Raw genomic sequence first — 27,849 nt, 5'->3', positions numbered from 1 at the left:
GCGGCAATGCGACAACGTCGGACTGCGGGCATACCGTCAGTGACGTCGTTCTCATTGCAGCCTTACGTGTGTGTGTAACCTCATTAGGCAACACAAAGACGTAACCAATAGTTGAGAAAGACTTTAATGAACCGTCGGAATTAACCCAGTGATAAACACCGGGGCCGCACGTTTCAACTTGGCTGGTTAACCATCTGTACGGAGTGCTTGGGCGGTGATTTTTCCAAAGGGATGCTTTTTAACGCTCGTCGTTTTAACTGGTGCACGGGAACCTCGCCTGACGCGACAATGAAATTCTGCAGGATCTACGCGCACTCCTCGCAGTGATTGCCGACGGTGTGCATCTGCTGGTGTGCCAAACCAACTTCACTGGCACAATGAGGGCCCTCATCGTGAAATTGTGTCTGCTCTTGCTGACGACCAGGGAAACTAGGAGGGCGACCCGAAGATACGGTTTGGTACACTTGTGAATGAACACTTAGTGAACGCAACTCTAGATAACAGGAGCCACTATTACCTGCATCAGTGACGTTGTGTCTAGAACTCTCAAGCTGCAATTACTGAATGATTCAGGCAAACGTGTCCAACAAGTCACCTCAACAACAAAAACATTGGGTCGCGTGCAAAAACAACTGGAAATATGAAGAGTAATTAGGAGGAATTAGCTACAGCTAATCCCTCCGCAGAAAGAAAAGTGAAACAACAAAGAACAAGCAGGAGAGAATACACATACTTGCAAAGCACCAAATCCTGACTTATTCAGGTGCGATGCACAGTTAAAGGCACAGCAGATGCGAAATGTGTTTTGTTCAATTTAGGCACGCTCGAGGGGGGAGTGGGGGGGGGGGGGGGACTGCAGTTTACATTAGTTGGGCTGCATGTGCCGATTGCGTTCACGCTAAAGAACTCAGAAGCCGCCGGCACCTGCGGTAATGATGCTCGGAAGGTGATGAGCGTGGCCCACTTTGAGCTATGGGCCATTCATGGAGAACCTCCGCTTCCGCAGCAGGCTGGGTAGATTCACCAATATGGCACCGCTCCGGAGCTGCAACAGAAAATGTCCACATGCGAGTTAGATTGGCGGTATATATACGTGTATCTGATGTGCGCAGCCATTAAACTGAGGTGGACGCAGTGTGTATCTGATGTGCGCAGCCATTAAATTGAGGTGGACAGACAGTGTCCAGTGGTCGAGCAGTCAGACATTACAAACTGTCTGACTGCCTTGCAACGTCACACACATCGCCGGCCATTCAGGAGCGGGCGTATAATGAAATGATGCCTTATGCGTATAAATGTGCCATATAGAATGATTCTCCAGTATGTGAATATATCAGAGTTGTCGAAATATTCGTATGATCCACAAACAGGCTAACTCAGCTCACCTCACAAACCGATTAATATTTGCCGTTTCGTTCATCTAGCGCCTAGAGCCAACGTTTCGGCAAAGGTACTTGTCTCAGGACAGCGAGTGCTCCAAAGACGAGGGGAATACGTCGGTACGAAGGAGGTAAGGGAAGTATTCAAAAGGAGGGATTACAGCTGTGATACTGAGGGGTTGGGATTGTGAGTCTTCCAAGAAGTAGGAGTGACACACAAAAGAATGCGAGGACACCTAAGCACTTCTTATGAGTTTCGAGTGCGAAAGCATTATGTCCAATTGAACGCCGTTGAGCAGTCCTTTGAGTTATGAACTCATTGCGGGCAAGCGAGCGCGTTTTGATTTGACCTTACCGAAGCGTAGTTAGAACGCAGGCGAGAGCTTGCGCGGACAAGGAACGCGCCGATAACACATGCTGCTGAGCATAGAGTTAATATACTGAGTCAGTTATATTAACTCTATGCTGCTGAGAGCAAGAGCGAGTGTGACGTATAGCGTTGCGGTGACGCCCTCACCCCTCACGCAACACTTCGCGCGCTGGTGTTCCGTTTCGCCCGCTCTGCTCCTTCGAGGCGCGCTCGTGACGTGGCGTCACAGCAAATGGAAATTTAGGCTGCTACAGTCGCCGGACGTCGTCTTTGTTCGCTCAATGAGCCATTTGACGCTTTCGGATCAATAGAAAAAAAAAAAAAAAACACTGAAAGGAACCGCTATGTGTAATGGTTCTGCCAATCCGGTGGCCTTAGTTCCCTCGTAAAACAGGAAGAGAACCTCTTTTTCTCCCTTCTTTCCCAAAGGCGGTTTTCATCGAGGTCTCCCGTAGACCCGTTCCACGGAAGGTACGTCATAGCACGACATAGCGGCACCCGGCCTGCCCGCTTCAGGACGAACGGGTCTAACCCGTTTGCCCCATTCACGGGAAGTTTTGTTATTATTATTATTATTATTATTATTATTATTATTATTATTATTATTATTATTATTATTATTATTATCATCATCATCATTTCGAGAGTATTTGCCGCAACCTTCATAGGAAGTGAACGGTGTCGTAGACTCGCTACTTTTCATCTCACCTCGGCGGCAATGTCCCGGCGTCATCTCGGCGGTGTACTTTAGATTGGTTCTCGATATCGAAGGAAGAATGGCCTATGGCAACCCACAGGGGGCTCGCCATGCATCGTCACTGTCTTGGATTGATGTGGCTTCAGGCAGCGCGCGCTCTCCGTTCGCGACAGCTCGCGCCTTGAAACGATTGAAAATTACACAGCCGTAAACCAACGCATGAACGCGTCAAAATGCCTAATTTCAGTAGATATAATGTGCGAAATCAACAACGACATAAAGGCACACGTTCCGTGTTCTACTCGTCCCAGTACTATTGCACAGCAGCACACCATCGTGGGGTTATAATAGGCTAAGAATTCTAATCGCATTTATACAGAAATAAGAGATAGGTTACCCGCTCTCGAAATGTGCTGCTCTTCTATGGGTAATATACATTTCAATGCCGTATACTTGCAAAACCATTTGTGATTACATTCAATGTTACTATGGCACTCGACGACCGCGCATTTGCGGTAACCTAGTTTGCTTCAGAAAAGAAATAGTTCTAAATTTGTTTTGCCATCCCTACTTAGAGGAACATACAGCACAACCACTCACTATGGCAACTAATCCCTCCTTTTAAACATTTCCACTTCTCTTACTCAGCCCTAATAACCTCTTTCGCATATACCCGTTTATTCTCCTCGCCTTTGAGGGGGGATACTGAGCTATCTACGTAAACTCTACCAAGAAAACTAGCTGCTGCCGGAGAGACTAGTCCCCTTATGGAAAGTTTGGATTCCCTTGTTCGTCTGCAGTTGATCACCGTCTCCATGTTCCTGTATAAGCATTGTGTTTTGCTTGCACTTAATACAAATTAGCATTTTAGGCGATGCCATGTATAGATACTAATAGAACCCCGAGAAATCGCTAACGACGCCTCGACAATAACAGGGAACAGCGTCTTTTTACTTGAGCTTCAAAATAACGTTTGCTAAATTCGTGTGCAGTGTGCTGTATGTAGCTCGTTGTCGAAAGGGGCATTAATCTGTTTAAATACACGAGCCTACTGTCGCGTCGATGGGTCCCATTATAGATTCCTTGCGATGACCGTATATCCCCTTCAACGATGGAACAAGAATTCTGATAGAGCACACATCATGTACTTGTTCAATACAAAGTCTGATTTTTAACTCTTTCGTCACCACTAGAAATGCGCTCATTTTCGGTGTTTTTATGTTTTAACGTTTTATTTTAAGACGTAGCAGCCGCAACGTCTATCGCGATACATAAAATTATAGCCTTGTCACTGGTGTTTAGAATGGATGTAAAGCAGTAATAATTGCTCAGACAGTTTCTCAGAATTCTTATCTGAAACTTCAAAGAAGCAGCTCAAGGAACACATATGAAAGTAATAATTTGCTATTTTAATATAAGTACTGAGAGCAGGGCTGGGCAAAGATACTTTGCAACTGTACTCGTATCATGATACGATACAAGATACTCGGGTAACAAGTATTTGAGATATAGATACAATTAGATACTACCGCAGTTATTGTATCCGATACGATACTTTCCATTTGTATCTTAAGATACTTCGATATATTTGCAAATTTGTTATTATAGACCTATATAATGTAGCAGCAAAGACGTATGCACAAAAGTGTTTGCTTGGACATTTCTTAATTCCGACCAACCTTGCTTCATTTGAATGAAATGTCTGTTAGTATCGCAAGATTGCTGTCTTTCTTGCTCAAAGTATAATATTTTCATTCCGAAACAATTTATTGGGGGTGCTTTAGCTGCTTAACATGAAAGCTCTTTATACGCTGCGCTGTCAGCGGTTTTTGCTTGTCGCTTTTGTAATTGATGGGAGTCGCTGCCCTGCTTGCCGACCAGCTAGCGGGTCGCCATCTGATTACAGAATGTCATTAAGAAGCTTCTGCACGATGGCGCAAATACCGCTGCGGAGTTTTACCTTGTCCGTAAACGTATTACCGTTTGTCGAGACGGCGCGAGCGCCACTGATTGACTCTGCTCCACCAGTAGGGACGCGCAGACTTCATCGCTTGCCCTCGCTGGAGGGCTCTGGCGGAAATATAAAACAATGTCACTGCCTTTAGTTTTACTCAGGTGGCTTAGTGACAGCAGTATCATTGAGATGCGGAGTTCAGCAGCGTTTATAGTTTCGCACGGTGATGTTGCGATAACAATATCTTGTATCTTAAGATGTTTTCTTTCTCTATCTCTACTTTCCTGTCACTTTACCTCCCCCTCCCCTCTCTCCCCAGCGTAGGGTAGCAAACCGGATCTTCCCATCTGGTTAACCTCCCTGCCTTTCCCCTTTCTTCTGTATCTCTCTCTCTCTCTCTTTTTTAAGATGCACGATACATTCTTTCATGTGTCGGAAATACAGATACTGATACACGTCTTGCCAGACGTATCATGATACAGATACAAGATGCCCAAAGAGTATCTCAGATAGTATCTAAGATACATGTATCTTCGATACCGCCCAACCCTGACTGAGAGTAAAAAAATATACAAAATATGCACCTGGTTCCTAGTTTCAACTTTTGTAGTCAGATCTCGCAAATAGGTTATGAATATTTGTTGGCATCAATACTACCCGTAGTGATGCCAATGTTGTGCGGGAAATCAGTTAGTTCGCAAATATGAAAACTGGTAAGTTCCTATCGTACAAGGAGCATTTGGTTTTACTCATTGCAGCAAGCACCTGGTTTGTTTTTTACTGCAGTCTCGCGAAGCAATGGTTGTTAGGGAGCATCCAGGAGTCTTCTCATACTTGATTATTGCGTTCGATCAGCTTTTCTTGTGCAAGCAAAAGCTGATCGAACGCAATAATCAAGTATGAGAAGACTCCTGGATGCTCCCTAACAACCATTGCTTCGGAAACTGCTGAGGCACCTCATAGACCCCGCAGGCAGCAAGACAGCAAGAAACCGGTTGCTGACGAAGGTCCTAAACACATACGACGGAGACGGCGACCGGCTTATGAAGGCCCTAGAAGACCACTATTTTCAAACGGAGCGAGGGCAACACCCGATCCCGCGAGAATACACAGGACCCAGCAATGAAGACCTGGACAGGCCGTTCACGATCCCCGAGATGTGGACAGCAATTGACGAGAGCAACAAGAAAAGCGCTCCGGGGAGAGACGCCATCACCTACAGGTTGCTCGCCAACATGAGCGGTAGGACGGCACAATCTCTGCTCGAATATGTAAATGAGGCTTGGGAAACTTCTCAACTCCCGTCGGAGTGGAAAGAGGCCGAGGTGCGATTCATTCCCAAACCGGGTAAGGCCCCCGCGATCGAAAACATGAGGCCAATATCGCTGACCTCCTGTGTTGGCAAGGTGATGGAGCGTATGGTACTACATCGCCTTCAGGAACACCTTGAGGTCTCCGACCAACTTCCGAAGACGATGTTTGGGTTCCGCAAGCATCTATCGACACAGGACGTCATGCTTCAGCTTCAAGAGCTGGTAATCAAAAGAGCTACGCGAAACAGCCCCAGGGCAGTCCTCGCCCTAGATCTCAAAGGGGCGTTCGACAATGTTACTCATGCTAGTATACTCACTAACCTCAATGAGACGAGGTGCGGGAGGCGCACTTTCGGATATGTCAAAGACTTTCTGTCCTCCCGCAAGGCACGAATCTCAATGGGTGAAGAGTGATCAGAGCCCATTGAATTGGGGGAGCGGGGCACCCCACAGGGAGCAGTGTTATCACCACTCCTGTTTAATCTGGCCTTACTGCCACTGCCACGATTGCTAGACCGAATCGAAGGAATCGGACACGCGTTCTACGCGGACGATGTTACAATATGGACGGAGCAAGCGGGCTCCGGCGGCTGGATGGAGGAGACACTTCAAGCGGCAGCACTCACGGTGCACGAGTACGCGAAGACCTGTGGACTCAGCTGCGCGCCGAAAAAGTCGGAACTCCTCGTAATCCAACCAGGAAAGCCCCGCAAGCAGCCCCCACCAGACATCTGCATCCAAATTGACGGCACCACAGTCAAGCCGACGGACACATGTAGAATTCTCGGACTCCTAATACAAGACAATGGCAAAGCACACGCCGCCATCGCCAAGATGAAGACCAGCGCGGAGAAGGTCTTAGCCATGCTGAGAAGGGTCTCAACTAGAAACAGAGGACTCAAGGAAGACGACGCCGTCAGACTAGTGCAGGCATTCATAACATCCAGGATAACATATTCGGCCCCGTATCTCAATCTAGACAGGACTCAAAAGAATACACTCGGTACCATCATCAGAAAGGCCTCCAAGCAAGCCCTCGGCATACCCATCCATTCGTCGACCCAACACCTTCAAGCCATGGGGGCACACAACACAGTCGACGAACTCATAGAAGCCCACCTGTCTAACCAGCGACTCCGCCTGAGCCAGACAAATCATGGCCGCGCGGTGCTGGATAAGATAGGGTGGCGCAAGGAGAGAGCAACAATCAAGCGGTACATCCCAACTGAATGGATGACGACAATCACCACCAAGCCCTTACCCCGAAACATGACGCCGGAGAAAAATGATGGCAGGAGAGAAGCCAGAGCTCAGGCGATTAACTCTAAAATGCAGCGGTTGGAGGGAATCCTATACGTGGATGCGTCCCTCGTCAAGGGCAGCAGCAAAGCAGCGGTGGTGGTAACCGACGGGGAACGGTTGATAAACAGCGCTGCTGTCAACACCCGAGAGTCAGCGACAGCAGTGGAAGTGGCCATAGCCCTGGCGCTCGTCCAACCGGGCGCCAGGGTAGTGGTTACCGACTCCAAAAGAGCTTACGGCGGCTGCAGGAAAGGGGTGATCTCCTCAGAGGCAGCCGCGATATTAACGAAGAAAAGGGCACCGGAGCGAGCCGTAGAGCTCGTATGGGTGCCTGCCCACACAGCGGTAGCCGGCAACGTCATAGCCGATTACCATGCCCGAGCGATGACCCTCCGGGCAGGGCAGGACGCCGACACCACCAACCCGGTGCTCACTTACAGAGAGATTACCTCCGAGTATAGGGAGGATCGGCGCACCTTCCCCGAGCCGCACCGCACCCTGAGCAGGGAACAACAATCATCAGGCGCATTCAGGCGGGTTCACTTACCCACCCTGCCCTGATGAATAAATTCTACCCAGAAACCGAAGAGGACATTTGTCCATTTTGCAAAAACAACACAGGCACCCTCGCACACATCCTGATGCAGTGCACGTCACTCAAATCCCCTATACCCCCCATCCCCCTCCGTCCCCCACTATCCCACCCCATGAGCGATGGGAGCCCTTCCCCGCCCTGCCCCGCCCTGTCGATCCAGCTCGCGCTGGCGGCTAGGGGCCAGGAGCTGCTGGCCGTATATGGGTCCCGAAACCAGGGAACCACCCCGTCCGTCGTCTGAGAAGACGCCGTCATTTGAGCTCAATAAATGTTTTTCTCTCTCTTTCTTGTGCAAGCAAGGTGGTCTGGTGTTCGTTCAACTGGCAATGGAGCCTCCACTTGCTTTGTTGAGTTCCTGTCCAGCATTGTACCGTAATGTGGAGTGTTGCACAAGATTGTACATTTTTCCTCTTGACAGCAAACACTTGCCAAAGCTTGTATAAAAAACAACAGTTTTATGACGTTTCGATTGCATTACGGGTCTCTTGTTTACATAATACATAAAAGCGATACAGGTTTCTCTACAAAATCTGGGAGCTGCCGTTCCCTTGTTGCGGCAATGGATGAAGAAGCCCTCGAAGACCTTCCTGGCGCCCAACCATCACGTCGGGTCGCGTCCAGGAAACGTGGAAACGCGTCAAGTGGCATGGACAGCGAGGCAATCGAGTTATACTCGTACTTGGACAGCGTCTACTCGTCGGACGACGATTTCACGCTTGTCATGAGCCGAACTACAAAAAGAAGGCTGCTACGGAGGTCATCATCGGCAAGCGTCTCCAGAGGACAACACCACAGCGCTGGCCGTACACTATGCTCTTCATGCGACTCCTAAACAGGCAAGTCCTTTCTGCGTTTCTTGAGGGAATCGCAGAAATTCCGCAAAAATTTCGCAGAAATTCCGCAAAGACGGACACTGCGAAAACGAAGTAAGGTGCAAGACTCGCACCTCCTGAAGAGTGGCCTACACTTCCACGAGCACAACCTGCCTCGGAGTCACATCAAATCGCGCCGCCCTCGATGACCTCACAAACCGCTGATGCGACGACGACTGAGGATCGCCAAGTCATAGCGATGTTGAAGTCACTTATGGACGCCATGCGCATTCTACTGAGCAGCATGAAAACGCCGTCGGCGCAGAGCGCACAGCGGGTGCTGGACACCTTGAGTCCGGTGCTTGCGGCTCTAGGGTAAAACCACGGCCCGAGAGATGCCGTCGTTTCAATAGGAGGTCAAGAATGCATCTGTCTTTCAGTGGAACGCAAGAGAGCTTAAGTCACGCATGTCCGACTTTAGACAGTTTGTCTTTACGCACCAATTCCCCATTATCGTGATATGCGAGCCCATCTTGTCAGCTCCCATCAGACTGTCCGTGTGTGAGTGCTTTATGTCCTCTACCCACGGAGAGTGCAGCAAGGTTGTTATGTTTATACGTCGTGACTTGACTTATGTGCATTACCCAGTGGCTCCTGACGAAGTAAATCAATACGTTTGCTTGACAGTGAAGAAGAAAAAGCTCACGTTCACAATTATTGGAGCCTACTTATCTCCAACAAGCCGTACAGATTGTGAGCGCTTACAGGGAATTTTAACATGGATTCCACAGCCGTGGGTGATCGCTGGCGACTTTAATGCCCACCATTACCTATGGGGAAGCTCCAAAGTGAACTCTAGAGGCAGAACATTGGTGTCCTTTGCCTCTGAACGCGAACTTTGCCTGTCAAATGATGAAAGCCCCACTTATCTGCCTGGATCAGTGTATAGTAGCTGCTTGGACCTTACCTTCGTTTCACGTTCGTTTTCGAGAAGAGTGCACTGGTTTTCGGATTTAGAAACGCGAGGTAGCGACCACATTCCAACTTATTTGAAGATTGAAGGTCTGACTAGCCCCAAGTCCCCCAGAGCCGTCCAGTGCACCGATTGGCCTAAATACAAAATAATCATGGAAGACTTGTCATGACGGTACCTCCTACAACCTAGAGGGCACGATAAAGGATGCCATACAAACAACCGCGCATTCGCTTTTGAAGAGTTCTACCCGCACCAATTTCGACATCGAACTCGAGAAACTTCGAGCAATTCGCCGTCGTGCGGAGCGAAGATATATAGACGCACGAAGTCCCCTCTTGATTTGAGATTGGCTAGACGAACATAAAAGAAAATACAGCGTCACATGAACAAGCTGGCTTCGCGACTATGGGTATCCTTTTGCGAGTCCCTGGATCCGCGAAAACCTTTGTCGCTTATATGGAGGACTGTTCGTGGCCTTCGCACAACCTTTGGTCAGCGCCACCCGTTTAAATCTCTGGCACTACATCTACAATGTAGAGAGATTGACGTCGCTGAATCTTTCTGCAGAAAGATTGCTGGCGAGGCAAATTCCGATGGAACGGGGACACTCGACCACCCACTGTTCTCACGCGATCCCCGCATGGAGTGCCCGTTTTCTATGGAAGAACTAGAAGCTGCGCTGGCTTTGTGCAGGCGTTATTCAGCGCCAGGACCTGACGGCATTACGTACCGTGCCCAGTGTAACCTAGGAGACCAAGCTCGGAAGGCACTCTTGCTCCTATACAATGACTCCTGGTAGACGGGTACGGTTCGGCAGGAATGGAAGTCAAGTCGCCTAATTCCACTTCCCAAAGCTGGCAAGTCGCCTTTGGACATTTCCGCATAGCGCCCGATCGCACTTGCCAGCTGTGTCGGAAAAACAATGGAATGAATGATTTTAACATGTCTGGAATGGTGAGTACTATTAAATCTACCCAGACGCTATGGCCGGATTCAGGCGTGGCCGCTCGTCAACAGACAACGTTGTTGACTTGGTAACATTTGTGCAACACCAGAAGGCCTGTAAACGACTATCTGCTGCTCTGTTTCTAGACGTTAAAGGGGGTTACGATAATGTCACCCATGAAGCCATCCTTAGCGCGTTAGAAGCAGTAGGACTTGGTGGTAAGATATTTATGTGGATGTGCAGCTACTTACAGAGAAGATCATTCTACGTGCACACAGAAAATGGCCCGACATCCGAGCATTACGGTAGCCGAGGAGTGCCTCAAGGCGGAGTGCTGAGCCCGACGCTTTTCAATCTAACCCTCATTGGATTAGTTGACAACCTGCCAAACACCGTACGACTTTCCATCTATGCGGACGGCATCTGCATTTGGGCCTCAGGTGTAACGTCACTTCAGCTTCGCGCTCGGCTTCAGAAGGCAACCACAATGACATCTTGCTATCTTCGTCAACAAGGACTTGAAATTTCATGTGGAAAGTGCGCAATGGTGGAATTCACCAGGAAGCCAATGTCTGCTTACGGCATATCAATTAACGGACAACTTATACCATACAGCAGAAGTCACAGGTTCTTGGGAGTCGTAATTGACAGAGACCTGTCTTGGACTCCGCACGTGAATTACGTGAAAAAGCGGCCTGATTGCTATCTGTCACCTGTTCAGGTTCCTTGCAGGAAAAAGTTGTGGAGTATCCATACACGGTATGTTACAGCTGTACATGGTGTTGTTCGTTGGATTCCTGCGGTACAGCCTGCCTGCAATATCCAACACCTGCAAGACTAACCTGCGTACGAGTCAGAGCATTCAAGCCCAAGCCCTTATGATATGTCTTGGCTTACCACGCAGTGCCTCAAGGGCTGAAACCATTGCCATTGCGCAGGATTACCCAATCACAACGCACATTACTGTTAAGACAATGCGTACGCATCTCAAACACTATGCTAGGGCCCCTTCCCACCACCTGACGAGCCTCACTGCTGAAAGGCCCTGCTCGACATTTAGCGCTACTGTCAGTGCACATCGTGCATCGTTTACTTCAGGGTATGCACCTGGGGCCAAGCCAGTGTTTCCTCCGTGGTATTTGAGCCGTCCACAAGTACATATAACGATTCCGGAACTACAGAAGAAGTCAGATCTACCGGCCCCTGCTCTAAAACAACTGAGCTTACTTCTCTTGCATGAAAAGTACAGCAATCATGTGACGGATCGACTACGTCATCCAGTTTTGGTGGTGCGGATATTATACCAACGCGAGGAATAACACTGCGGTTCAAGACATCGCATGTCACGACCTCAACTTCGGCAGAACTAACGGCTCTGCGTCGTGCACTAGAATTCATTGATTCTGAAAGACCTAGAAAATGGGCTGTGTTTTCTGACTCAAAACCGGCATTACAGTGCACGAAGTCAGTTCTCCGACGCGGATGTCATGAACAGCTGACATACGAAACCGTGAAACTTCACCATCACGTCCAACAAAAAGGCCACGAGGTTGTCTTTCAAAGGGTACCTGGTCATTGTGGAATCAGTGGCAATGATTCCGCAGATAACGCTGCTCCCACATCACACCAAGAACAGCACAGCGTTCCAATTCCGCTTTCGAGGACAGACACCGCAAGGCAGTTTCGACACCTGGCACACAGTCTCTCACTGACCGAGTGGAACTCGCCAAACTTAAGACTTACACGACTGCATCGATTAAACCCCTCACTGCAACTCCGACCTCCATTCGGACTTCCTCGACGTGAAGCTTCGCTTCTCTGTCGCCTTTGGTTAGGAGTTGCCTTCACAAAAGCATACTCTACATTAATTGGAGTGACCGACAGTGCAGCATGCGAAGTCTGCGGCACCGACGAAACTATCGACCACCTGCTCTGCCACTGTCCACGATATGCGCCAGAAAGATAAGAACTTGCTAGCGCGCTAAAAAAACTGGACAATCGGACGCTTTCCGTGCAGGTGCTGCTAGAAAACCGCCCCCATCGCTCGTCGGCCCATAAAGCGGTGAAGGCGCTTTTGTGCTTCTTGAGGACGACGGGCTTGTGTCAACGTCTGTGACTATTAGTGCAATAACACACGCGTCAGCCAACTCACCCCTAATTTCCCTTCTTTCCTTCCGTCCTCTTTCTCCCTGTCATCTTTGTGTTTCCCTTTCCCATTCTCCCTGTGTAGGGTAGCCAACCGGACGTTATTCTGGTTAACCTCCCTGCCTTCTGCCTTTCTCTTTCCTCCCTCCTAAAAGCGATACAAGTTGGGCCGTGCCTTATATATGTAGTATATGGCGCAACGATATGGTGTATATATCTGCTAGATTTCCATGTGTCCGATTAAGTCCAAGGGGCGTCGACTGGAATAATAATAATGCCAAAAGAAGGCGGGGTTGATAGGGATTTTTCCGTGTCGATGACAGTCGCAAAATTCCAATATTGTACAGTAACGAATAAAGCCACTTGCTCAGGTGGTGTTCAAAATGTAACAGATTATAAAGTTAGTCAAGCATCAGTCGAATGTCGGTTTGAAATCGACTACGTGATCTTGTGTGAGCGAAAACCCCGCACGATGGGTGAGGTTGCTCGTAATAATTTGTACGTAAAATTAAATTATGGGGTTTTGCGTGCCAAAACCACCATCTGATTATGAGGCACGCCGTAGTGGGGGACTCCGGATTAATTTAGACCACCTGGGATTCTTTAACGTGCACGTAAATCTAAGTACACGGGTGTTTTCTGCAATTCGCCCCCATCTAAATGCGGCCGCCGTGGCCGAGATTCGATCCCGCGACCTCGTGCTCAGCAGCCCAACACCATAACCACAGAGCAACCACGGCGGGTTAATTTGTACATACGCTGTCCGAAGCGCTGACGGATAAAAACAACCCACGGTAGGAAAAATAAAGGTGCATTTAGTATTAGTCGAACACAATCATCAAATAACAAGCACACTTGAACATCTACAGTGGAAAAATAAAGGTGCATTTAGTATTAGTCGAACACAATCATCAAAATAACAAGCACACTTGAACATCTACAGTTGTTTGAGACATCATTAGGAGAGACGCGTTCACATAGCGTAATGCTTCTGTCGTTGAAATAACTCGGGAATTGTCATTCGCAGCTCTTTCAGTTCAGTATCCAAAGCTGGTGCTGGCAGACCAGGTCGGCCGCCCACTTCTTCATCGGGTGAGATTGTACGAACTGTGCAGGAAAATTCACTCAAAGCTCCGAGAGGTCCATACACAAGGCTGACCGTGAGATTGCCTAACACGAAACACGGATCATACATTCCTCAAAAGTCTTCAATATTTTACCCTTGGACAACTGCGATCACCGCGTGGAGCACGCCGAGATAGTCTTTTATGGTATACGGGCGAATCGCCACGCTTTCTGTAGTAACAGAGTTGCCTTCCATATAAGTGGCGGAGAGTGGTTTGTGAGCCGTCACAACTGTCAGCACTAGAGAAAAGATAATCCGGGAAGCCGCTTTTGAATTTGTGCAACACGGTCCAAATGTGACAGTTTTGGTGGCATGACATCAACCGAAGTTGCGGGCCCGTTTCTTCTCTGGGGATACAATAAATGCAGGAATGGGGTACGGGCCTTCTTTGTCCACATATATAGGATCACGACCCATTTCTTTTCTGGAAGAACTCGAGGCACGAATACGAAACGGCTTCAGCAACGTTCCGCCATAGTTTCTGTTCAAACCAGTAAATTCCGTGCCTGAATGGTTTCATAAACTTGTGAAGAGTGCTGGAACCTTTAGGCAATTTTATAACAGTGCAAAGTATTCCTAATGTTTGCTTCACAATATAAAATTTGTTTGAATAAAACCGGCTTATAACCGAGTAAGTTATTAGAAATTGACACTATAGACACTGACTTTACAGACAACCTGTTTATATGAGCGGGAAGAATCGGAGGAACCGAGGCGCTCATGGTTTTAGCATACAATTATAAGAAGAGAAAATTTGACAGCATAGCGGGAAGGAACTACTTTTTATAAAAAATCGAACTGCCGAAGTAATTATGCTTGATGGCTAAATTTGGCATAGAATATTTATGTTTGTAATTAAGGGAAATGGAAATGAAATGAAAGACACCTTTTCACCGTTGGACGGAACCGACCCCACCACGTCCGCATGACACATGCGGTGCTGCATACGAGCCGCGGCGACGTCTGTCCCTCCGCCTACTTTCTTGGGTATTCGGTGTTAGTAGCACACAATGCGCATTGTCTTGTATTTCGTCTTTATGCTGTCGTCGTGTCACTCCTATGCATCGCGCCCTAATTTTCACCATTCTGAAGTTCATTTCTTGGGTATTTATCAGAACACATGTATAACCTAGCCCTCAGAGCGTTATCCAGCGTCCATCTGAGTCATGGTGGTGGATGTGGGATATCCTTTATACCACAGCAGGCACATGAACACAAGAACAGGCAGCTGATTAATTAATCATATAGTATGCTACCTCAAGGCATCCAGGCTGTCAGAGTCGAGCCCCTCGCTATACAATCAGCAAGAGTTTAAAGAAATGTTGAGTAGTGCCATTGAAGGACGCGACGAAAAGCATGTTGTTGAACACCCTCTGAATGGTAACGCTGTTTTTCTGCCCGCAGCAGTTGAACTAGGAGAACGACCGATCGTTTTCGTTTGTCGCCTGTCCGTCAGGCGTTGATTCAAGCACTGCACGGCGTAAAGCAAGAAATAATAATAATAATAATAATAATAATAATAATAATAATAATAATAATAATAATAATAATAATACAAAGAAAAATAAGAACAAAGTTGCAAGGCGAATTCAGCATCGAGTTGAAGTTGATGAACAACAATGCCTGGATTTGGGGGTGGGGGGTGGGGGGGGGGGGGGAGAATTAGGCGGAGTCACTGCGCGCGGCGCTCTATCGCGTCACCCCTCGCGTGGGGGGAGAAAGAGGAACATCGGACTACTGAATTTTCTTTTATTGCACTATCTTCGGCATCGGCTCACATTTTTAGACTGCACATACCCGCGGGAATGGCCCACAATTTAGACTGCGCTACCTTCGGATTCGGCCCACGAAATAGGCTAGAAGCAGATTTACCGGCCGATACGTTAAAGTGGAAGTAACTCGCCAAGGAAGACATTGTTTTCAAAAAAAAAAAGGGGGGGGGGGGAAGAAAACGTTATGCACATCCCATGCACTATGGGAATTGATGATATGAGAAGCATTTTCCAGGGCTATCCGGAACTGTTTGGTATTATGGAAAGCATTACCGGATTGACCAACATGTTTGTGTATTCGGCGAGCAATTGTGTGTGTGCATGAGGCGAGCTTGTGTGTGACAACAGCAGCAGGGCGACGACGACGGTGAAGACGATAATATGACGCCAACAGCGATGGCATAAGACTGATCTCCTACAAAGAAACCTTATACGGGGTGATCATTTTTAAGTTTCCCGGAATTTTTAAAAATCGCCTGTGGCAGATAGCATAATTTTTGTCCTTGAGCTGGTTTATTTAAGAGGCGGACATTCGAAGAGGCAGCCCGAGAAATCGAAACACATATACAACTAATTAACAAAAATTTACAAATAAACTTCTTAATTAGTTACTTTATGACACATGTTGCAATTTACTCATGGTAGCCGGTGAACTTGCAAGACGTATCCACTTAAAATGAATCTCCGAATGACACCAGTTCCCAGATATTATTTCCCAAAGTGTGGGACGAAATACATGGGCGCGCCCATGTATTTTCATGCATGGAAGCATGAAAATAACTGGAAAACTGGAACGCGTTCCAGTTATTTTCGTGCTTCAATGCATGAAGTGCTTTCGTGCTTCAATACATATCTCATTCAGGAAATTCACTCCAAGTGGATATTCCTTGCAAACTCATCGGCTGCAATTCGTAAATTGAATTATGTTCCGTAAAGCAATTGCTTAAGAAGGTAATTTGTAAATTTCACAACGTAGGCTATGATGTGCTCATTCCAATATCCGTTTCAATTCACGATGGTGTCCGACGCCTCCGCCGACGGCGTCCGGCGAAGGTAACCGCTAACGCTGGAAACGCGAAAACGTTACCCGGCTCCCGCCGGGATCGAACCAGCGCCCGCTGCGTGGGAGCCAGACACTCTACCACTGAGCCACGCAAGCGCTTGCTATCCGGCGCCGGAAAAATGCCCTTTAAAGCAAGCGCAGACGATCCGAGCCTCCGCCAGTATGGTGGCGCCATCTAGCTAAGACGCCTGCAAACGCATAGTGCACAGGCGCAGACGACGAGATGCCATTCAGACGAAGCGCGCAATCAAAAAAAAAAAAAAACACGATCCCCAGCCTCCGCCAGTATGGTGGCGCCATCTAGTTAAGATGCCTGTAAACGCAGCGTGCCCGACATGTACTAGTTGCAGTTGTAAGGCTTGATCGGGCTCAGCAGACTGCTGTGCAGAGAGCATTACAAGCCGCAGCTCGCCGTCGATGCCGGGCGGACAGTTCAGATCGTTCTCGTCAAAACGAGGCGAACAGACTGCCGCGAAGACCCTGTTGTGCGTGGTGCCCAAATTGGAGCTACACTTCAGCCGCTCCACCAGCTGACGCTGTGACTGTGCTGCGTGTGCCGCGCAGGCCTGGGACATTTTGTTTATTAGTTGAATATGTGTTTTTGATTTCTCTTGCAAGTAATGTCCGCCTCTCAATAGTCTAGCTCAAGGACCGGAATTACGTTACCTGCAAGAGGCGATTTTTTTTTAATTCCAGGAAACATAAATGTATGATCACCCCGTATGCAAGCAGCTTCGTTGCGATCGGGGCCGATCCCGAAGGCGTTACAATATGGGGGAAATTAACGCTCTCTCGCTTTTATGAGCTATGCGACGTGACTCACGCGAAGGAGAATGGCAATGTTGACAATTATTCGCGCGTTCCATCCTGCACCTGTGACCTAGTGAAAACTGGTTTTATCAAAGTTTTCTAACAGCATCAGGGGGTTTTCACGATCACGTGAGAGTGTCTTAGGCAGGTCGAGGAGTCGGGGCTTAAGACTGTTGTTCACATTAATTTAGCTAAAGAAATCAAAATGTAGTTGGAATCAGGGGATTCGTATTTGAGTTCTAACTGCCCAATTAATCAAGACTAATGAGCCAATTTCGCAGGTCTTAAGTTTTGGGAAAGCTGTAGAGCACTCTAGGAAACGTCCAATCGTGCAATATTTAACACCCTATCTATCACACAATAATTATTTTGCGCTTGAAGTGACGCAACACAGCAGCGATAAGAATACTGAATGGTTTATTGCTCCGCACTTGAGCTTTAAATAACTGAAAATCACTTGAGTAGCGTCACCCGCTGCGGCTGAGCCCATCGTTTCTTGCTGATAGTTGATAATGTACGAGAAGAAAGGGAACCGAGGGGCCCGATTTTTATTAATCATATCATAAGACGCCAACAAACAATGACACCAAGGACAACATAGGGGAAATTACTTGTACTCACTAATTGAATTGAAGAAATGATAAAAAAATGGAAATGAAAATGGTTGAAAAAAACAGCTGTCCGCAGGTGGGAAACGATCCCACGTCTTCGCATTACGTGTGCGATGCTCTTACCATTGAGCTACGCAACAAAGTGCGGCATTACGTTGATATGATGTGCTTCAATTTCTTAGTTTTTCCACAAAATACAAAGCTATACGCAGCATACCGTAACACTGTTTGTAAAGTGGCTAATTGGTATGCGTTTCGACGCCAGTTTGTATTCGATTCCTCGTTAGGTCTAGTTTCTAAAACCGCTGCTCAAGCACCCCTAGCTATAGCCACGAGTGTTGTGGGTTGTCTTACTATTGTTTAAGCCCTTGGTGACTGGGTAATACATGAGAAAACAAATTAAAGGAAGGGCTCACCTTACCTACCTACCTGCGTTAGCGCCTATACGTGCGTTACCTTCGCGCCTTACCTACGTGCTTTAGCGCCCAGTGTGTGTCAATTTGCAGCGCAAACGCCCAAGGCCCACACGTGCACACTCACATCGCCAGCATCAAAAGCACTGCGGCTGCCTGCGTCCTCTGGAAAGTGGCTCCGGTGGCGTTGGTGACTCCTAGTCGCTTCAGCCAGTATCCTCTGCCGCAGCAGGGATATCAGGTTGTGCGTCCTGTACTGGGACCTCTTTCCTCCGCAACCAGTGAAGGCGTTGCAGAAGGGCCGTTTCTGCTCCGGCGCGAAGCGCTCTTCGCTCACGTCGTCCTGGCGGATAGATGAACACACGGCACATGGTGAGGCACCCTACTGACGCCTTTACTGTGGCATGGTCAGAGCACATAAGAAACGTTTGTAAAAGAAACGCGAATAAAAGAAACACAGTCGCTAACATACACGTTACCTTCACTTTTAAATAAATTCCAGAAAGAAAGTATTACAAGGACCTTCGCCCGGAAACAAGTTGGAGCGTATACTGTAAATAGGAATAAGTTGATCTTAAATTTCGTTCTTTTTTTCCACATTCCTTACTGTGTGTCACATGCATTTGCACTATGTATTTTTAGAGTTTTGTGGAACATCGTAATGTTAAATAATTGCATCTTAGGCGTGTCGATGGCATAATGTACTTTTTTTTTTCTGCATGTACATTCCAAATGTTGATGTGCGATAAGATGTGTGTTTTATGTTGTATGCCGCTAGTTCTGCTTAACTCTAGCCTCCAGAAAATTGACACGTGGTGCAGTAATTGGGATATGCAACTTAACGCCGAAAAAACTGTTTTTATGAAGATTACTAACAAAAAACTTGTGCATTCATTTTGCGTACACCCTTCCATCGCATCCCCTAATAGAGGTTAATGAATATAAATACCTTGGTGTTACCATAACAAACAGCTTAAGCTGGAACAATCATATTGCGAATGTCTGCTCGTCCTCCTACCGAAAACTTGGGCTTCTCCGGCATAAACTAAGAAACACTCCTTCCAGGGTAAAACATTTAGCATACTATAGCCTCATCAGACCAAAACTAGAGTATGCTTGTTCAGTTTGGGACCCCCACACTAAACAGAATATTGAGGCACTGGAATCAATCCAACGAAAAGCCGTACGCTTCGTTTTTTCCAAATACCGCACTACCCACTCTCCCTCCGCTTTAATGAAAGAACATGCCATTCCACCACTTCAAGCACGAAGGAAAATCCAAAGACTAAAATTTCTATTTCTACTAAAGAACAATAAACTTTCTAGAGTCCTTATCCGTATCTTACGCCCCTCACTACCCGTCATACAAGGTATCATCATGATCAGTCCCTAACTCCATACCACGCCAGAATAAACGCCTTTAAGTATTCTTTCTATCCACGCACAATTGAAGAATGGAACAGGCTGCCTTCTGATGCGATTATTTCCATTGACTCTATTGACAAATTGATTGTTTCTTATCCATAGTCATGTTTTGCATTTGTATAAGTTTTCTCCTGTTACTGCTCTAACATGCCCCACTGTAAATAAGTGCTCATGTTTTTTTTTTCTTTTTCTTTTTTTCTTGTTTTTTTTTTGCTGTCATTGCGATGCCATTCTCATTGTGCAGTATTGTATTCTTATGCCCCTCCTGCTTGGGCCCGCTAAAGGGCCTCCAGTATTTGGTAAATAACAAAAAATAAATGTACTGCCGTTTGAAGGCCTCCAGACACATTCTTGCTTGCATGAAGGCTTGCACGCTGAAGCTTACACGGCACATTCACGCTATATACACGGCACATGGAAACTTACAGCAAGAGCTACGCTCGCACATCGACGTAACATCGGTATAAATGTGTTGAAAGGAACTGACGTCTCTCAGTTCTAGAGCTAACTCCCGTACTCACAAATGCATCTTAAATTGAAGCCCATACTTGACTTGACCTAATTAGAAAGTTTTAGATAAGGGGACGCAAGCGGCTTGCGCACGCATTGCAAGAACTAGGGGCCACGGTACTGCGCATGCACATACGCAGACATAGGTGTCGGCGCATGCGCAGTACTGTAGCCCCTAGTTCTTGCGTACACAAGCCGCTCGCGTCCCCTAATCTAAACCTCTCTAATGACGCCTGGCGTGAACGTGCCCAAGATGCTCATTACGCTTCCCTCGGTGCGTTCACGACAGGCAGCATTTCGATCAAGTCGAGCATGGACTTCAGTTTAAGATGCATTTCTTAACAAGGAGGTTAGTGTACGTATTTAATATTTATACTTCTGTTTCCACCAACAGGAAAAACGGAGAAGCTTGGGGGAAAATGCTTCGAACCTCTTCACCTGACCGCTAAGTTGGCCGTATACCTTACAGAAATGACAGGGGACAGATAATCATTGTTGTTGTTTAACTGCCGGCAGACGGAAAGGTAGGCTTCATTAGAACTTGCTATCTTAAATAGAAGCCCTGATGGAGCCCTGGTGAAACTTTACTTCCCGCACTTTACTTCCCGCTTGACGCTCCTGCAATTATGGCTTAAATGCTGAAGCTGGCGACTTTTGTCGTCACAACTCACCGGCTTTTCTTGTGCTGTAGTCAGGCAGACTGAAAAGACGAGGACGCCGAAGAGGAGCAGCCCAGTTGCAGACATGATCGGCCTTGCGCACTTAGATCCTGCAAGAAATTAGAACATCTTCACAATTTGTGATTGCTGCTGTCTATTAAGATCTGTCTATTAAAAAATAAGTTAGAAGAAGAAAGAGAATTGACTGAGAATCCGCATAACTCTTCTGCCTCCCGTCGGAATGTGTCCAGAGAAACGCCATGTGCCACTGAAGAGGCACATTCAATAATTTCTTGTCGTACATTTAAATGTTTTAGATTACCTAATGAATGTGCTTTATAGTTACCGTCTTTGGTGACATTATTTGTCTTCGCTTGCGTAAGAAGAAGAAATAAACTTTATTTAAAGTGCCGGCACGTAAAAAAAATGGTTGACTATATCTGACTTCATGAAAATGCAGTGTTTTCTCATGACTAACGCAAGGTTATTCGTGGCATGCGAGAAGTGGCATAGTGTTGATGTCGCAAAAGGCTCTCGTGGTAGCACACCCGAAGACCTTTCAACGGGCGTGGTGAGCACGAGAACCTACGATAGCTTCAAGGTATGACTCAAAGAGAAGGGGAAAAAATGAGAGGGAAATTTGGCACGAAGCTATAACCGTGGTTAAGGTCTAGTTGGATACCCAGCGCTGACAGTAGAAGCTGAACGGATTGAAAGGTAGGGGTATAAAAATAGAGAGAAGCTTTAAGAAAATGTGGTTTGGAAATTCTGCTTTGAAGACTTGATCTAGACTCTACAGTTACTGTTATCCTTTCTTATGGAGCCTCGACTCTCGGGCTCAGGGACAGGGTTGTGCGCTCCACCACCCAGGATTTTCTTATTGATTCTAACTGATTGCCGTGTTAAATCACTTGTTTTATTTTTCATGCTTGTCGATTCAGCTGGCAGAGCTTGTGTCGTCCACGTTGCTCCCTCCTGTCTGTTGCCCTGTTATCACAATGTTGAACTCGAACCAACTAGCTCAACTTCGTACACTCATTCAGTTGTTTCAATTCATGCTCTCGACTTCCTTTATTTTTTCCAGAATTTTTTTTTATAAATCTGTCATACGTAATGTAGCTTTTGTCATGACACTGACTTTTCGTCAGTGCTAGAATTTAGCTTTTTTTCTGTTATAATTTTGTTATTGTTCTCTCTCTTTTTCTTTTTTTTTTTCTTTATTGCACCCGATTTCTGGCCAACTCTCATATACGCATAGTCAGTATGAGCCGTGTGATGAAAGAATAACGAACACCAGCAGTAAAATAAATAAATAAAGTGTAGTGGGGAATATGCATGTACCGCTGTGGGCACTGCCGTCGCTTCGGTGCGAGACCCGAGCTCGAGCTGCTGATGCCGAAAGCTAGGACTGTTCATACAGAGCCAGTTGCGATCCCTCGGACGAACTTTAATAAATTCTCCTTTCATTTGGTGGAAGTGCTGGGTAACCTCGAAAACTGGAACTCCGAAGCCGGACGCTACCCACTGCTGCGACCATGCCTGACGAAACCACCCACGAAGATATATACTACATGCATATTTCCCACTACAAAAGAAATAACTAAATAACTCTCATGTTAACCCTAAGACGACTTAAGGGTGAAAGCCCAAGTGCCGGTGCATTAATTAGCAAGCTTAATTAGTCACTTTAATTCGCTGAGTCATCCACTAGAATCGCTTTGTCATCCCTCTGAATTCGCTTTGATTCCTTTTAATTCACTTGTCATGCTTCATAATTCGCTTTGATTAATCTTAATTCACTTTGCCGTCTACTCATGCCCAGTCATGCTTTGACCCGCTTAATTAATTAAATTATGGGGATTTACGTGCCAAAACCACGATGTGATTATGAGGCACGCCGTAGTGGGGGACTCCGGAAATTTGGACCACCTGGGGTTCTTCAACGTGCGCCTAAATCGAAGTACACGGGTGTTTTCCGCATTTCGCCCTCATCGAAATGCGGCCGCCGTGGTCGGGATTCGATCCCGCGACCTCGTGCTCAGTAGCCCAACACCATAGCCACTGAGCAACCACGGCGGGTTATCATCCATCTTGCTTGCTTACGGGGGTATGAGCGCATACGGGGACATCATGATAGTTTTAAGCGAAGCTTTATAGGCTCACAAGTTTTGGCGTTGGTGGTGGTGGTGGTGGTGTCACGCTGAAAAGTGGGCCGATCCTGGCGATAGTGCAGAAAGGGTCCAAGCTCAATGGCACATACCAGGGACAAAAAAGAGAGAAAGAGATAGAGAAGGAGAGAAAGAAAGCATGAGAGAAAGAAAGAGATCAAAAGAGAGAGAGAGAGAGGAAGAAAGATAGAAAGAAAGAGAGAGAGAAAGGTAAAAAAAGAGAGAAAGAGAGAGTGAAAGAAAGAGAGAGAAAGAAAGAAAATCGCCAACCGTTCCCCTGTCGAGAAAATAGGGGTAAGCAAAGGTTGTCGTTTGTGTACTTGACCTACTACTTTCCCTTCCCTTTCCTACTACTTTTCGTTCTCTTTCGTGGTACTTTTCGTTCCCTTTCCTTCTACTTTTGTTTCCCTTTCGTGCAACTTTTCCTTCTGTTGCGTTGTACGTTTCCTTCCCTCGATGCATACATTTAACAAACGTTTATGTTTCATTACCGTGACATGTCGTGAACTTTACGTTACCTTGACGAAGGTCAGATACACAGACGACAAGCTTCGCTTACCCCCATGTTCTCGACAGGGGAAGGGCTGGTGAATTTTTTGTACCTTTCGTGTAGTCGACGCGTTTTCGCTCAAGGACTTTGAAGGTCGACTGAACGATGACGCATATAAGGCCTTTGCCTTAATAAATGGGTGGATGGGCAAGACGCCGGATGCAAAGCCCGCCATACAGGTGTTTGCCGTGCTGGAGCCGTTTATTGCATTTCTTCAGTAACAGCTTACAAAGCTAGTATTTCTGCGCGTCCTGCGCCCACGAATCAGTGTCATGTCACTAACAGGACGTTTTTTTTTTTTTGGCGCAATTGTAACCTGATGGGTTTTGTGGAGCTTCCCTTGGGCGTCAGGAATCTCAGTTAAAATGTCCAACACGAACAGGTATCGAGGGACGTTTCGGAAGATCTACATAGCATAAAAGTGTCCCGGCGCCATTCTAAGCGCTTCGGGATTTTGCATCTATAGCTTTATGTAGTAGTAATAATTAGTTGTTTAATTAGCAAATAAATAAAATGAATAAAGGAAAATAAGGGGGGGGGGGGGGGGGGGGACTACTGCTGACCGCACTGTAACTGCCTCGCTTTGACTGCTGACACCTGAACGGCGGTCAGGGATTAGGGGATACCGGTAGGGGAATAAACAGACAGAGAGAGAAGGTAGCAGATGATAGAGTAAATGAAGTTTTATGCATCCCTGTCCTTATCACCCCCATTTCTTCTTTTGTCCCCCTCTACCCTTTGTCGCTGTGCAGAGTAGCATATTAGAACACGCAAGACAGGCCAACCGGTCTGCCTTGTGTGCTCTACTTCTATCGAATAAATTATCTCTGTCTCTCTCTCTCTCTCGTGTACTTGTGCCGTCTTCGCTTTCGCGTGGCACGCGGTCATCTATGTCATCAGCCTGCATGCCGCTCGGCTTGTTTTACTATACAGCTGATTCAGACTGTGTATTAGCTGTCAAATATAATTACAGAGTCAATTTAGCGTATCGCGCTATTTGTTTCATTCATGAAACGACATGACAAAACTTGCGGCCCCGCGAAAGAAAAAAACGGGAGAAAAAAAAAAAGAAGAAGGTGCGGTAGTGAGGAAGGCCGCGTGTGGTTTCTATTTAATTAACGAGTTACTATGCGGCAGCAATTTGGCATAACGAGTTGCACTGTGGCTATTACAATACAGTTGTATCAGTAAACCATTACATTACTTTTTTAACGCATGACTGCATTTCAATCGTCACTGTGACCATAAAGCAACGCTGTTTCTGTAAACTATAGAAAGGCGTTTGTCAATGTAGCTCATCAAGTGTAGTTTCGAAAGTATTTCTTGTTTCAACTTACACCTTACTAATAGTGGATGGCGCGAGGAATGCCTGAGCAAGCTATACGCTCTTTAGTTTCTACTCAGTATCTAGGGACGTTCCCGCGTGATCTCGAAAGGTAGCAGCAAGAACGCACGTGGAACTTTAGCGCGGCGGCGAGTTGCTACATCAAGGCGCCGGGTTGCGTCAACGCCAACGAGCAGCACCGCAGGGCACCGACCGAGTGTCTCACCGACGGCGCCTGTTTCTTCGAACATCGGGAGTGAGCTGGGGTTGGTGGAATGTCGCGCGCCTATAATTAGCATCTGACTTGGCGTTGGCCTTTGTTCACGCAGCAGGTCCTCCATTCTTATGCGAGGAAGCACCTCATTACATGCTCACTCTTACATAATTTCACCATTTGTTCTGCTTCGTAGGGAGATAAATGCAGCCGGTAGGGGGCGCGTGTAATGCAGATATCTATTAATGAATGACTAATCTGAAAGCATTTATTCTAAATTTCAGTTGATGTGAGGGTTTGAATTTGTTAATGCGGCCGTGTGCGGGCAGAGTTTGTTTTCTGTCGCAGTGATCTGCATGATCACTGCATGAACGCAGTGATCTGCACAACACACCCTGAAGAGAAGTGGCGCAGCATTGGTCAGAAATGCTGTTCGCCGCAGTGACACCATGGCACAGAGGCAGACCCCATTACTTTTCCCCGTAGTTATTTTTAGTGGGCTGCTGTGCAGACTGGCCTTAACGTCTGGTCTCGGTCTCGTACTACATTCCGTGCGGTACACGTAAAACCATTCCCATAAAATCAATATAGTTATTTTCCTCAGTGTGTGTGAACAAGTAGGTTGAGCTGGGGAAAAAAGCAGCTGACATAGGCCATCGTAAAATCTGCAGGACGTCTGCCAGATGGTAAGTGCTAACCTACAGGAAGCTCTGGCTAAAGCTGAAGCTTCTTAGAGGTAATGTGCTGTTTTCCAAGGACATCATCAAAAGTCTTTTCACTCGCGCGATTACGGATTGCAAGGGCCGCTTACACGCACCGTTCTGCTTTTAGTCGATCGTTGCTCTAAAGATCGCCAGTGCTCCTGCAGGAAAGGTCTCATTCGGCTCCAAGGCACACTAGTGATCCTTTTGTTCTTCCTAACAAATGCCTGAAAGCATTCTTTTTTCGTTATTTTCTACATTGTCGGCAGTACGCAGCAATCTGCAACTTATTTAAAAGGAAATTGTGAGGGAATCAACTTTATTTCAAATAATGTGGCCAAACTGCAGCGCCCACAGCAGAACGAGTTTCTACTTTCTCGGGGAGCCGGCCGCCCTCCCTGCTTTCACGGGTTCTTGTATCGGGCACACGCGGACGTTGGCCTCGAACAAAACGGCTGTGGCCCCCAGAAAACCTGCCAAGCATCCTGCTATCTGCATTTGCATTTTTTACTTCGCGCCAGGACGAACGAACGTCAAAGTATGATTGCTACTCACGTCTCCACGTACCGAAACCCAACAATTTTAGCCTTGGTAATGTTTATTGATATCAACGGCGTGGGATCGTAGCGTGGGCGTAGGCGTGTACGGCGGTACCAGAGCGCTGGCATTCGCTTTTTCATATATATATATATATATATTAACCTTTGGTACGTGTCACCGCTGATGAAAGCGGTCTTTTTCTGCCGCTGTGAGATGAATAGAACCAATAGAAAAGTGAACCAAGTGCACTGTGCGTCTGGTTTCGATCACATTAAGGCAGCACATGGCTTTGGGAGCGCCTTTAGTTTCTAGAGATGACTGTTCTTTCATGACTGAGTATCCTTCGTGGAGGCGGATCTAATCACGCTCATAAGTTGTTCCAAGCCATGTACTGATACGACGCTAGAAAGATGACCGATTTTAGTAGCATTTTCACTCATGGATGATGGTGATAGATCTCGTTTTTTTTTTTTAATTCGAACAGACGACATCGAAAACAAAAATCGCATGGAGCATATAGCGCAATTTGGTCTGTTCAGGTACATTGCCTGAAGAGGCAGACATTACTTGCACAACTAACTGCAGTGTCCAGATAGCGTATTAAAAAGGTTCATTAATTAACATTTAATTGAGTTTATGGCATGCGTTGCAATTGTGAAATTTGCAGTTATGAAATTGAAGCCGAGCATTAGTGAAGCGATGTCTATCCCACTCTACACCCTTCCTACTGTCCCTACTGTGGGGCCAAACCCACTGTGTACCATTCTACATGGGAATGCCCTAACCCTTCGGGTGTTCCTCCCATACCCAACCCTACCCTTTCCTCTTGGGAGTCTGCGCTGCTCAGCACAAGCCGGCAGGAACAGCAACGGCTGATCCAGCGGGCTCGCGAAGTCGCGCATGGCAATGGAGCCCTGGACTGAGGGCCCCACTCATTGAGGAAGAATTTCCGACTTGTTTTCCAAATAAAAGTTTATTCGCTCTCTCTGCTTAGCAGAAATTCTAAGACTAGCACCATGCACTTTCAGGATATCCGTTCCTAAAATGTACCTCGAAATACGCTGGCGTTTCCGTTAACAGTTTCCCGAAAGCGTCCCTCTAGCAGTTCTGGACGATCTTAACTGGAACGACTAATGCATCTTTTCGCAGATTTTAGGAACGGGTATCCTAAATGTGGTACTAGTCGTATGATTTCTGCTAAACAGACATGACTTCAATAATGCTTAGATTCAATTAATTTCGCATTTGTTACATGTGCTCTGAAGTGACGAACTAAAAAGTTAATTAGTGGGCCGTCTTCGTTCGCTATCTGAACATCGCGATTACTCATGTAGAAAATATCCTCCTCTTAATTCCAGAAGAAAGCCTGAAAAGGCAAAATGCCACTATCTGTCACAGGCGATTAAATATATATATATATATATATATATATATATTGTGAGACGACAGTGAGACGACGACCGATGCGATGTCT

The 27,849-nt window shown here is 46.7% G+C and overlaps 1 protein-coding gene across 2 annotated transcripts in view; it reads right to left on the bottom strand.

Annotated features, from left to right (window-relative positions):
* The window catches only part of LOC125946782 (uncharacterized), a 130,259-nt gene that overhangs the window by 5,451 nt on the left and 96,959 nt on the right, over window positions 1-27,849 (bottom strand). For both annotated transcript variants that reach the window (XM_049670789.1, XM_049670779.1), the window contains exons 2-4: window positions 20,891-20,988; window positions 18,412-18,627; window positions 925-1,045 (exon numbers count right to left, since the gene is read on the bottom strand). In XM_049670789.1, the coding sequence (XP_049526746.1) occupies window positions 971-1,045; window positions 18,412-18,627; window positions 20,891-20,965 (366 nt within the window). In that variant the 5' untranslated portion in view covers window positions 20,966-20,988 and the 3' untranslated portion in view covers window positions 925-970. The remainder of the gene's footprint in view (window positions 1-924; window positions 1,046-18,411; window positions 18,628-20,890; window positions 20,989-27,849) is intronic.

Source organism: Dermacentor silvarum, chromosome 1 (assembly GCF_013339745.2).
Source record: "Dermacentor silvarum isolate Dsil-2018 chromosome 1, BIME_Dsil_1.4, whole genome shotgun sequence".
NCBI classification, from domain to species: domain Eukaryota; kingdom Metazoa; phylum Arthropoda; class Arachnida; order Ixodida; family Ixodidae; genus Dermacentor; species Dermacentor silvarum.
This window is presented reverse-complemented; position numbering and strand designations above follow the sequence as displayed.